Below are 12,867 nucleotides of genomic sequence, written 5' to 3'. Positions count from 1 at the left end.
TGCAAAGTCAGGACGTATCCCTCATACAGCCCACAATTACAGCCTTGCAGTATAAACCAGGCAGAACATGGAAAAATATTTTATCTACAACCTACTAAGCATAAATACCACCAGCATCTGATTTCCAATAATTTATTTTAAACCTTTAAGAAAATTACTGCAGTTGAATTATTGCCTGAAATTTCAGTGAAATCAAATGATAATGCCTCAGAATCAAAGAAGTTCAAAGTCACTGGTTGTTAAGCCATGAAAACACAAAGAGTAGGTAACATAAATGGCCTGACGTTGTTTTATTTGTACGTATTCAGGTTTTAACTGACAGAGCCAATTCCTGGTTTTACTGGCCTCCAACTATAACCCACTGCTTGGACACATCTATGTGCAGCTCCTCACATCTCACTACTTAACTTTCAGGAATGCAGATGATGAAACTGAAACTCAGGGAATTAAACTTCACTCTCAAGAGCTAGCCTAGTGCCCTGAAGAACTGCAGTATTGTTCTGGGAAACAGATGGTCATTAAACTGCCCAGTACCAAAGGAAAAATGTTCTTTAAAAAGCCATTTTAGCAAGAAGTTGCCCTTGCTATTAGGGAGGGACCACAATCAGGAACAAACTACTTAGTAGGGTCTCAAACCCAGAGAGACAGACAAAGTAACCTAGGTTATATGAATGCAATACTTGAGCAGGAGTGAGAGGAGGACAAGGAAAACAAAAAGCCTCACAGCAAAGAAGCAATCAAGCAAAACCAAAACAAATAACACCCAACCCCTACTTCCTTAGTCACAATCTAAAGACTTAATCATATCATCACACCCCTTGCTACAGGAGTAAGTTTTTGAGTCCCGCACCAAAGAGTGAAGAAACTTGGCTTTACCAAAATTATTTGCCTCACATGATGACATTTCTATTTGAAGTTTGATGTCACTGTACACTATACAGTCCCCTCACATTATTTATGAAGCAGAAAAATCCCAAGCAATTGGATTTTCCTGATTAAGTTACCATTTATCTTCAAGAAACTCATTTTTCCTCTTTCAAACATGTCATCCTCTGAGATAAAAGACCTAACCAGAAATTCCAGTCTGCTGTTCTTTCCCATTTTATTACAGGATCCCAAATTGCTTTTCAACAGGAAGTTCATCTTTTTTTTACTCTCTTCCAAATAAACAAGCACCTTCTTGGCTGTTCAGCACCAATCTCAAATGTCACTATCTACTTCTTAGCGAATTCTCCAGACAGTAAAAAAAAAAAATACAGTTATTAAGCTTTTAATTAATGAGGTTAATTCTGAATCTTTTGAAAGTAAAATTTTCACCATTCATAAATCCAAGTACTAACCCATATCCCACGTTCTACTAAATCCCAGTTTCCAGCAGTCAAAGATTGTAAGTCTGAAATGAGATCCCATAACAATTAAGGAAATTAACGAAACATCAGTAATTTTTGCTGATTTAAATAATTAAGGGCAGCAACCACAATCTACAGCCAGAGCCAGGAAACTCAGATGTAAAGTGGTAACACATGATATGCTGCATATTTTACTGCAGAAGCACACTTTGGGAGCCAAGCAGGGTGAAAAAGACCACTCTGTAAGATCACCTGGAAGAATGCATTATTTCCGCAATATCACTGGAGAATCTGCTGACTTCATTAGCTTCCCAGTTGTCTCCTCTCTTAAAAAAAAAAAAAAAAAAAAAAAAATCTGCTCTGAGAAGTTCCTTGTATACAATACTTACTTTCAAGCATGTCCATGCACTCCACTGATCCTGTGAAGCTTTTGTTCACAAAATGCACAAATGCTCGTGCAATACATAGACAAGTATCTGCACTATTAGTACCTAAACAAAAGTTTATCTAAGGGAGAGGACAGAACTCTTACTTGACTTTTCAGAGCTATATTGATTTATCAGTCCTCATTAATGAACCTTCATATTGTTTTCCACTTACTAATCATAAATTTGCATTCATTTTCAGGGAAAAACTACAATTAAAAAGTGTTTCATTAAAATCCAGATAATGCATATAATCTCTTAACTTTAACAACGCTTTTCATTGCTTTTTATCTTTTATAAGCTGTGGACTTAACCTTTAACTCTTCTTTCACTTCAGCATCTGATTTCTTTCCAGAATCTCAAATCCACGTTCTATGTTAATAACATTTTCTATGTTGTTTTTGGAAAATTAGGCTCTTTCCAGCCATTCCAACAGCTGCAATCTTTATCCGTTCTTTATGCATCTCATTTTTAAATTATTGCAACATCTTTTCCTCTGGTAATGAGATATCATTTCACTTGCGTATGTTTCTTGAGTATTCTCACTCCGTCTCTTGCATCCTTCTCTATTGCATCAAACATTGGCTTCTTGACCTCACTTTCCAGGGCACTGCTGTCTGACTCCAACTCTATTGCCTCATTGTACCAAAGGACTGACATGTGCTTTCCAAGGGACTCCAACACTCCTTCGTACATTTCAACAACTATTTCCTGCATTCTCATAGGTTGCTTATGATCTAATCCCTGCAAACACTGCAAATTCTCCCTGCCCTCCTCCTTTGCGTTCCAAGACAAACAGTTAAGATGCTACAATTGAGATCAGTGCCCATCACGCTACGAGAGATTTGGGTCTGCACAACTCTGTCCTTTGGCACAGCCAGAAACTGACCTATCTCCTGCTGGCACTGAGCCAGGAATAGTCCTTTTACTCTGTGCACAGCATAACAAGCACAGCACAATTCAAACCCACTATGTGACTAACGGCTCTAGGGCATCAAATAAATGCCAACAACATAGAACACACTCCAAGTGTTGATTACGGATGTCAAATACACTGAGAATATTCCTCTAACTGTGCATAACTTCACATAAACAGCAAAAAAAGAAAATCAAGACAATTAGATGTCACAGAAGACTGCTAGAACAGGAACAATTTATCCATTATAAAAATAAAAAATAAATTGGGCATTAGATACATTAAAGCTTCCTCCACCTGAACATTCTTCTACTGCAGAGAAAGCCAATCGTAGCACAGCACAGATAATGTCTTTGGTTCACACGTATCAATTATGTTCCTACTCAAAGATGAAAACAAACAAACAAAAAGCAATTATGCTGCCTACAGCAAATGCTTAATTGACAACATTATTAGAAAACTGACACTTTTTTATCTTCTTGGAAAGAAATCAAGCTTCTGGGGAAAAGTAAATGAGTGTACCCCAAATTCAAACTCCTTCGATTACTCTGCTAACCAGAGTTTACAGAGAGAAAGGTTTTCATATCCACCTGAATTGGACACCCAGCATGAAAGAAACGAGGGATCAAATGCTGTCTTTCAAAGGATTTACCAAACAGATAAAGATGCAAAAGGCAGATGTCCATTTTCATCCCCTTCACATAGGTTACCCTAAATATGCCAAAAATCTAGACTGCCTTTTGACATTGCAATTGCTGTCATATTTCAGATGCTCTTCAGTACTTAGCTAACACTCCAAACTCAAATCAAGTGGATGTAATTTCATTGCACAATGCTGAAAAAACATTGTTTGCTTAATAAGGAACTATAAAGAAGCATGTGGCACTACAACTTGTGTACTAGCCAGTGACAGGGGAACTGCACAGCATTTGCCTCCTGAACAAATACTTAGTAAGCATAAGCATTACATGAGGAAATATAATGATAAAATGATGAACTTTGTTAGTGTACAGCAGACGTCACCCATTCAAGTGACATTTGATCAAATACTGTGAACAGATTTCTTTCCAAACATACATTTTTTTTTTGTACAAAATCTAACTAGGTAGTTAAAATGGAGTTACGCTTTACAGAGAAGAGTTTTAAATGGTTACTTCATGCAGACTGTCTGATGAAAGAGAATGAGGAGGAAGTTATCAGGACTATGCTGCTTTTTGGTTTTGCGTATAACATTAAAAAACATGGTATTACTTTCAATTTACAATTAAATAACCTTGAAGTATTCTACAAATGCAGATACTGTTACAATATTAATTTGATGCAAACAAACTTTACTCCAATTTTACAACCTGAGACAGAAAATAAGTTTACCTGCCCAAGATGATACAACAGGTCCACAGTAAAGCCCAAGAAAAATTGAGATCTCACAGCATTTTCGAACCTATGAAACTACATTTCTCCTCTAAAAGATGTAACAAATCTATGTATCAATGTACAAACCACAATGCCAGCAAGCAGTTTTACCAGCCTAATGCCCTTTTTATTTTAAGTGACAAAGCAAAAGACGAATTCTGAACAAAGGGGAAAAAATGAAGGAACAGTTATTCATGAATCTGGCATGTAACTATTTCAATTTTCAGTTCTACTACAATATAAGCAGAGAATTAACTACACTGAAAATAAGCCCATTCTTGTCACCTAGCAGGAACTAAAACAATGTTATCACTCTGCTTTTAGAATAGAACTTGTAGTGGGGGGAAAAAAAACACAACGAACAAAGTCAGTGTAAAGGGTCAGGATTTTAATGAAAACCATAAGGTTTTCATTATTATAATACTTTTTTTTTTCCTTCTCCTCCCATCCAGCTGAAGCACTGACATGCTTCTGAGGACGAACCTATAAAGCTTTCTGCCAAGAGAGCACTGGGACTGGGGTACGTAAACTCACTAGGGGCAAAATGAAACAAGCTGATTGGAATTGCAGCTTTCACTGAACAATTTGCTCACCAACACAAGGAAAAAGCTGAACACATCTGGACTTTGGGGATTCTTTTTCTACCAAAAAGAATTCAAGTTGCTGGAACAGTGTGCACGTGTGCTACAAACAATGAAAATTTAATCTGAAATGTGCTGAAGAACTTCCTGTCCATAAAAAAATTACTGCATTACTCAACTACTGGCTTCACCAAGCACGCTAAAAAACTGCACAGCAAGTTTAAGGGCTGAAGTATTTAACTACTTTACTATCAATATAGTGTCTCACCTAGATCAGTTCAGTGTAAGAATTTAAATACACAAATGAACTTTTAGACATTTTCTCAGGGTATTACAACTTATTTCAGTATGTCTATAGCACAAATGACAACTCTACTCAAGCACTGATACAAACCTTCTGTTTTTGAGTATTTATTTGCAAATTGTTGAAAGCCCAAATCATACCTACTTGGTCACTCCTCACCAAGCACAAACCTGAGCACATTGATAACCAGACTTTTCTGTATTCATGCTTTTTTCCATCCCAGGTCCTGATGGATTTTGCCATTCCAAAGGACCTTGTTGCAGGCATTTCTTTGCTAGGTACGGCCTTTAAAGAAATCCTCTGCCTGGCTGAGTTAAATAAATAAATAAATCTTACAATCTCAAAAAATCTCTTCCCATTCTCACTCAGGAAATCAAAACTGCCAGCACTCAGATTCTTGACACAGCCAACCCTCAGAATGTGTACTATCAATAAGGATAGCATGTGCATTTTAGAAAAAAATAAGTCCTATGTATGCTTGTAAAAACATCCTTGAAAAGCATTTTTATTTCTCAGTACATACAGAAATCAGGCCATAAATAAAAATAAGATGCCATTTTAATAGATACCAGGTGATAAATGGTTTTCAAAACTAAAAAAATACTCTCTAAACAGATACTCAAGGGCGCAAGCATGTATGCTTCCTTAAATTAAAGTATGTTCAACATCAAAACCAAACTGATAAAGTCTCAAGACAGTGACTCACCCCTTCCTGGAAAAATCAGTAAAAAGGTCAGATGTTTATGAAACAGACAATTGCTGGAAAAATAAAGACAAATATTATTTCTAACTACAGCTCATTGTAATTGCTTTCATTCCTGAGCCTAAGGTAACTACACATTCACTAATCAAGTACTCGATCCTTACATAACTTTCCATTTGGAAATCAAAGAAGTCTTGACAAGCACGAGATAAGCCACACGATATTTCTTGTGAAACAGACTGTAACCTCACAAAGGTTACGTGTTTTGTCCAGTACCTTACCCATGACAGAGGAAACGTATGGCCATCTCATACATCTAGAAAACCGTGTAATTTCATACGCTAGCCACAAGACACATTCCTTGCACACATCTGCAGACCACAACAGCAACAACACTGAATTAAAAGAGAACTACTTGCACTCTTTGGATTCAGTTGAAGGAGAAATCTGAGGAAAAAAAAAAAAAAAAAAAAATCCAAGCTTCATCTCACAAACATCTACATATAAAATAGAATATTGCCTTAACACAGTACACATTACCATTCTGGAAAACCAGTTTATGAAACATTAGGATTCAAAACCACAGAAGAATTTCCACATAGAATATGGCTTAATATGTAGAATTATTTTCAATTTTTTCTAACTGTTTAAAAGAAACCACTACAATTAACAATACAGGGACTACATAATCCCACTCTTGTATTAACTTTACACAAAGGTTTCTCAGTATCAAACTGTTTTGAAAAAAAAAAATATTTAGATTGAAAACCAGTTTTTCTGATCTATGAATAAAAATATGAGGAACTATTAGGAAAGAAACATGTAACAAAATAGTTATTATTTGGTAAAGTCAACTTTTTCATATTTACTTTCTGTTGACGTTTTACCACCATCAATTAAACATGATGACTTTTAAAATCAGACATCACCACACAACTTATCCTCTTCTTCACAAAAAAGAATAGATTATTTTAAAACAAGAGGCAAACAATGACTGAAACAGGCATCAAAAGCACAAGAAAAATTACTACCAAAAAAAAATATATATTGATGCAACTGAAAATTATTTAACATTTTCATAAATAAAACTTGGTTTTAGGCGCTGAATTAATTCTGTTTAAGGAAAGATTAAAAGAGCACATCACCAAACATGCTTTGATCTTTGGTCAGATGTAACTCATTCCTAAAACAGCGTTCTACGGTGCCAGTGGTTTTTTAATTATAAAAGAAGGGGTGCTTCTGGCCCCAAGGAGCTCACAACAATAGCATCATTAAATCTTCCATAGCCTTTTTCTTAAATCATAAAATCTTAGCACAAAAGCCCTCAGCAAAGCTTCTGCTTTAAATATTTATCAAGAGGTGAGAAACAGATGGCTAGACTGGTTTTACAGACTGAAAATGTTCTGACATGGTATTCGACCTCTTTTGCTGCCAACTGCTATTAAGAGATTCACAGAGGTTTGAGAACACAGAACATGCACTAAATTTTTTTTAAAAAAAAAAAGAAAAAAGGATGTTTTTCAAAGAGGTAGCCTTAACCTCTCTAATTAATTTCCAAGGAAGCTACTTTAATAACAAAACTGCCAATCACACACTAAGTTTCACTCGCTTCCATTAAGCAAAGGACTTCATCACTAACCATCCTCCAGTCTCCAAAGCTCAGTGAGCCTTTAGTGTCAAAACAAACACACTATATATTCAACTTAACTGAACAAAAACCCAAGATGAAAATAACCAGGTACAGTTTGTTAAATCTTCTATGTTAATGTTATTTGTACAGTGGAACTCCAGATGTGCAATCGTATACACTTAACGGAGGTTCATGCCAAACAGACTCGAACAAATCAGAATCCATCATTATTTCCAAATACTTCCGTTGCTAAATTAACGCCCGCAGCCTTAGTTCCATTCATCTATTCTTGCCTTGGATATTGCAGTACAATTTTGACAGAAGTCAGACTGGGGCATCTTATTAAGCAAGTGTGCCAGTCCACCCAGGACTTGAATGTGTATGCCCTCAGAGTGCTTGTGAGGAGAACAAAAACATAACACCAAAACAAACAAACAAACCTTACTGAAGTCAAAACCCTGAAAAGCTATGCAAGTGAACAGCAACAAGCAACAATTTTTCATTACCAACAAAACAATGATAGTTTGTTATTATATACACCCTTTCATCAGATGATTATTGCTTTACAATTCCTATCTATAAAAAAAATAAAAATAAAAATAAAAAACATACCTAAGTATTACAGATAGGAGAATTTAGAGCACAGCAGTCCAAGTCTCAGACAATACAATTTCAACTGGATGACAGACAACTAGAACCCATATGTCCCAGTTCCCACTACTCTCTCATAACCATGAGGAGAAGACTATCATGCAAAGCAGTTCACTGAAGTATCCTGGTTTTAATGAGCACATATCATGATGTATATGCTGCAGTCACTACAAAAACAAATGCGCTAATAAGAATAAAATTGTCTGTAGAACAACACTCAAAATACATCACAAAAATTTTGTTGTGGAAAAAAAAAATCACATTTCACATAGTGTGGAAAAAAAAAAGTAAAACAAAAGTTCTAATGACAGAATGGCTTGAACAAATCAACATTTGACTATTATTCGTTCATATTATTTTATAGTGTTATCAAAGGAAATATATTCATTACTGAAAGCAGTTACGCTCCAGGGAATATGCTGTTTGGCCAAGATGCACTAAAAACATGAAGCACCTCTACTTCAGCCTCCCCAAGATATATGTGCATTGGCCACCGTATAGCTAATTCAGAGTGGTGTACTTATAAAAATGGTTGACTGAAAGGCAAAAATGCCCAATAATCCACAAATAGAAATAGTAGCTGAAGGATTTAAGAATTAGGAAATACTGGCTTATCAAAGAAAATCTTTCCCTTTTTTCATGATATAACCATTGAAGATACTTTAAACATGAACAACATACGCAGCACTAATACCAGAAGAGCCATATTAAACAGGTACCACATAAGTATTGGACATGAGTTGCTTTATCTAATCCCCTAGACTTTCTTCTGGATCCTTTTTTCCCTCCAAATGTACCCATGCACACTTTTTACTTTATCAGAAGTAGCATACAGAAAAATACAGCGTACAGGAAAATAAATAAATACATCAGAACTGCGATTCAGCATCAAACACCAATCACCAGCATGAAGAGATACTAAGGAGCCTGACACAAAATCACCAGCGTACAAGGAGAGCCTACATGCATATTTGCTTACAAACACATTGCGAACATTTGCTCAACATTCAGAAAAACCGTCCTCCAGATGCAAGCCTTGATCCCACCAACCTGCCCTTCGGAACCCCAGGCGCCAGCAGTACCAAGGGCAAGGCCTCGCCCCGCTGTGCCCGCGCCGAGCCCAGCATGCCGTGCCGCTGGACGCCCCGAGCCACAAGCACTCCGCTGCCATTAGCCAGTCCAGCTTGGCTCTGCTGCTTCGAGGCTGCGCTGAGGGTAGCAGCAGGGGAAGGCGAAGGGAAAGCCTCATGACGAAAACACAGCTACTACTTCAACTGCCCATTCTTCGCAGCCCTGTCTCCAAAGCTCCCAAAGCACTGTTTTTCATTGTGTTTTTGGTCTAGGGAGAAGTTAATATATTTATAAACAAAATTTTACACCAGAATTAATAGATAAATGTTTCTCTGCCCATTGCAAAATGTCAAAGCAAATGTTTGATATTCTTTTCAATTGGTATGAGAAGCACTGAACTTTTTTTTTTTGTGTGTGTAAGAAAATACTTGGCTTTATAGCCCTAAGATACACTTTTTCAAAAAGCATGACATAATTCAACAAAAGTAACCCATTTGGAAGGTACATTTCAATATAAAAACTTGTATATCAGAGAAGCTAGCTATATACCTACAAGCAGACCATTTTATATATATACATATGTATCTGCATCTGTACCTTAAGGAAGTAGCTATCTCCTAATAGTACGAAAAAGCATATTAAATTTTGCTAAAATAAAAGCAGTAGCATAGAACTTTGAGTTTAAATATCTGGCACTATTCCTTTAAAGCAGCACAATGGAATTAGTGACTTAGGAAAAAAATGTAGTAGGTCTAGATAAAATTCAGGCAGTTTTATGACACTGTAAGTAAAATTGTCTTTATTGAAATGAAGTCTGAAGTTGAAATCCATCTTTTTGTACGTATTTCTGAGGTGTCTTCTCACAATGCTGAACACCAGACAGAACACAAAACCTTAGCTATCATTCGCAAGCCGAACAAAGAAAACAAAATTAAGAGACTGCCAAAAGGCACAGAGATGAGTAAGCTGGAAGTCTGGTCTCTGAAATGATACGTATTTAAGTACACACAGAAAAAAAAATCAGTGTTCTCCTCCAACGCACGCCCCCGACTCTCCCCAGCACCGACCTATAACCTCTCCCGGGTAGGGGCGGGTGCAGCAGACGATCATGGAGATCTTTTCCAACCTTAACGATTCCACGGCCGTGGTACACCCAGGCACGCACTACAAAGGCGCACTCGCGCTGCCACTAACCCCGTCTCTTCTCGGTGCCGCAGGTCACACAGGTGTCCGTCTGTCCTCCTCACAGCCGAGCCGCACGCCCCTCGCGTGCTGCAGCCCCCTGCACGCCGCGGCCGCAGCCCCCTCGGCAGCTCCGACGCCGCTTCCCCACACGCCACAGGGGAGACAGCGCTGCCGCAGCCCCCAAACCCCGATCCACCCTAATCTCCCCCCCCGCCCCCCCCCAGCCCCCCCCCCCCCCCGGGCCGGGCAGCACCGCTCCCGGCGCCCAGCGTGCCCCGCAGCCGTGCGGGACAAAAGGGCTGCCGGAGCCTCGAGGGGCGTCGTGGCCGAGCCGCGGCCGCGGGCTGCTGCACCCGGGTTTTGCTACAGCCGGGTTTTCAGGGAGTATTTTCCTCAGGGAGGGCGTGCGCGCTTCGCGCCCCGGTCCGCAGGGGGCCCGCCGAGCCCCCTCAGCGATCTCTGCCCCTTTCCCCCCGCCGGCTCGTGCTGGTGGCCGCCCCCGCTCTGGAAGGTTCCCTCCGGAGAAGCCCCCCGCGGCGCGGCGCCGCAGACAAAGCCAGGCCCGCTGCTCCCCCGGGCCGTTACCGGGACCCCCCCCGCACTCCGCCACGGCCGCCCCCAGGCCCCGGGCACGGCGCTGCCCGCCGAGCGCCCGCCCCTCAGCCCCGCCTCGGCGCCCCCCTTCCCCGCCGCCCTCGGCAGCGCCTCTCTCCCCTCACACCGCCCCGACCCCCCCCCCCCCCCCGGCCCGGGCCGCCGCCCCTCCCCCGCGCCGAACAAAGCGGCCGGGCGGGGGGGGGGAGGCGGCGGGTGCCGACACAATGAGCGGCCGGCCGGCACTCACCCACAGCTCCGTGCCCCAGCTCATGGCGGCTCCGCGGGCAGCGTCGGCTGCGGCTAAGGAGGCGGCGGGGACGGGGGGCGGCCGGAAGGGGTCCCGGCGGTGCCCTCGGTCACCGGAGAGAAGCGAGAGGCGGCACTACGAACGGCGGCGCTGCGAGCTGCGGCCCCGCCTGGCTCGGGGAGGGGGAGCCGCGGAGGAGACTGGGAGAGGGGCGGGCTCGGCGGGGGCGGCCGGGGCCGGGCCGGGCTGAATCGCCGCTCCCCGGGGGAGGCCCGGCGCCCAGCGGTTCCCCCCCCCCCCCCCAGCCTGAGGCGCCGCCTTGTACCGGGCGGAGGGCGGCAATGCTCCTTATCGAAACCGGGGGGAGAGTGGGGGGTGTGACGGGCCGCGCCCCCCTCGGCTCTGAGGCGACGCCCAGGGCCAGAGCCCGCGCAGCGAGACCCCGGCCCTCGGCGCACGGCCGGGCACGCGCTGAGTCACGGCGGGAGCGGCCCCGGGTACACCTGAGGCGGTGTGGGGCCCGGCGGGAACAGGGAGCTTCCTCAGCGACTGGAAAGGGTGTTAAATCCTCGCACTTTTTCCACCAAAATGAACGTTTTGAAACCTCATAGAAGGCAGAGGCTTAGAGAGCCATCAAAATTCTCCTAAAAGGATCGGTTTTGGGGTTTCCTCCCATTTTTACTCAAAAATTCCAGCAAGGACTCAGTGAAAATACTGCTGTTCTGCTCAGTCTCCATCATGGAAAAAAAAGTGACTTAAATCCAATCATTTTCTCGTTTCCAAAGTCACCTTCCAGGTATTGCTTGTTCACATCATGCTTAATTGACATTTAATCTTACCTTTTCCTTATGAGAGCAAAATGCAAATTTTTAGATCTATATGAAACCATTACAGTAAGATAATGTGAATTATCAAAATAAGCAGATGAGATCACAGGTCAACAATGTCATTTCTGGAGTGAAGTGTTGGAGTCAGTCACGTTACACTAGAAATGTATTTGGTCTGTGGGAAGCCACAAGCTGGACGATTCTGCCACGTGTTGTGGTGGCCGACACAGGATGTTTTAGCAAGCCAGCGGTCACAAAACCCTAGATTTGGGCTCAAATTCCACACTTGGGCTCACTTCAATTGAACAGCTGTGAATTCAAACAGTTTGTACATTGCATGTTACTGAAAACATTCACCAGGCTGAAAACATTTTGAGGATTCTAGTAATGAAGCACTGATGAATTAAAAAGGAATCAAATGTATATTTGAACTCATTCGATTCACATGCTTTTAAGGATTAGGAAGAAAAACTTAGATCAACTCTATTGAACAAGTAGCTAAGCAAAAAGTTTGATTTTTAGTTTGCTTCTAACCCATACTTCTTCCTAAAAGAGCAATCATGTATGTATCTTGGGTGTGTTTACACACAAGTGCATTTCACCTTTACTTCAACTAGGAGCCACCTGTTCATCCGTAGTGAAAAGATCATAGCTCATTTCAACAATAAACTACAAATGTAACTGCAAATTAGTTAAAAGACAAAAGAACAGTTATTTAAGACCTTAGGATCAAACCTAATTTTAGCTCATTAAAGATAAAATAAAAAAGTCCTAGCAGCGTAACACTTAATATCTCAGTTTAGAGAGAAGTCTGACATCAGCCACCATCAGGCCCTTTACTGTTCAAGTACAGTCTTGCTTTAGGAGATTCCCATGCATACAGTGAGCCATGCTCTTCTCCAGTTTAGCAGTTCAGGATGTGAAGTGACCTAGCTGTAAGATGAGGGAAAAAGCCTACTGCATCTCTG

The 12,867-nt window shown here is 41.3% G+C and overlaps 1 protein-coding gene across 4 annotated transcripts in view; it reads right to left on the bottom strand.

Annotated features, from left to right (window-relative positions):
• The window catches only part of FNBP1L (formin binding protein 1 like), a 52,471-nt gene extending 41,204 nt beyond the window's left edge, over positions 1–11,267 (bottom strand). For 3 of the 4 annotated variants that reach the window (XM_035333900.1, XM_035333899.1, XM_035333901.1), the window contains exon 1: positions 11,073–11,267. In XM_035333900.1, coding sequence (XP_035189791.1) covers positions 11,073–11,096 — 24 coding nt within the window. In that variant the 5' untranslated portion in view covers positions 11,097–11,267. The remainder of the gene's footprint in view (positions 1–11,072) is intronic. The other variant, XM_035333902.1, reaches the window with a different exon arrangement.
• Positions 11,268–12,867: the final 1,600 nt, after the last annotated feature.

Source organism: Oxyura jamaicensis, chromosome 8 (genome assembly GCF_011077185.1).
Source record: "Oxyura jamaicensis isolate SHBP4307 breed ruddy duck chromosome 8, BPBGC_Ojam_1.0, whole genome shotgun sequence".
NCBI classification, from domain to species: Eukaryota; Metazoa; Chordata; class Aves; order Anseriformes; family Anatidae; genus Oxyura; species Oxyura jamaicensis.
This window is presented reverse-complemented; position numbering and strand designations above follow the sequence as displayed.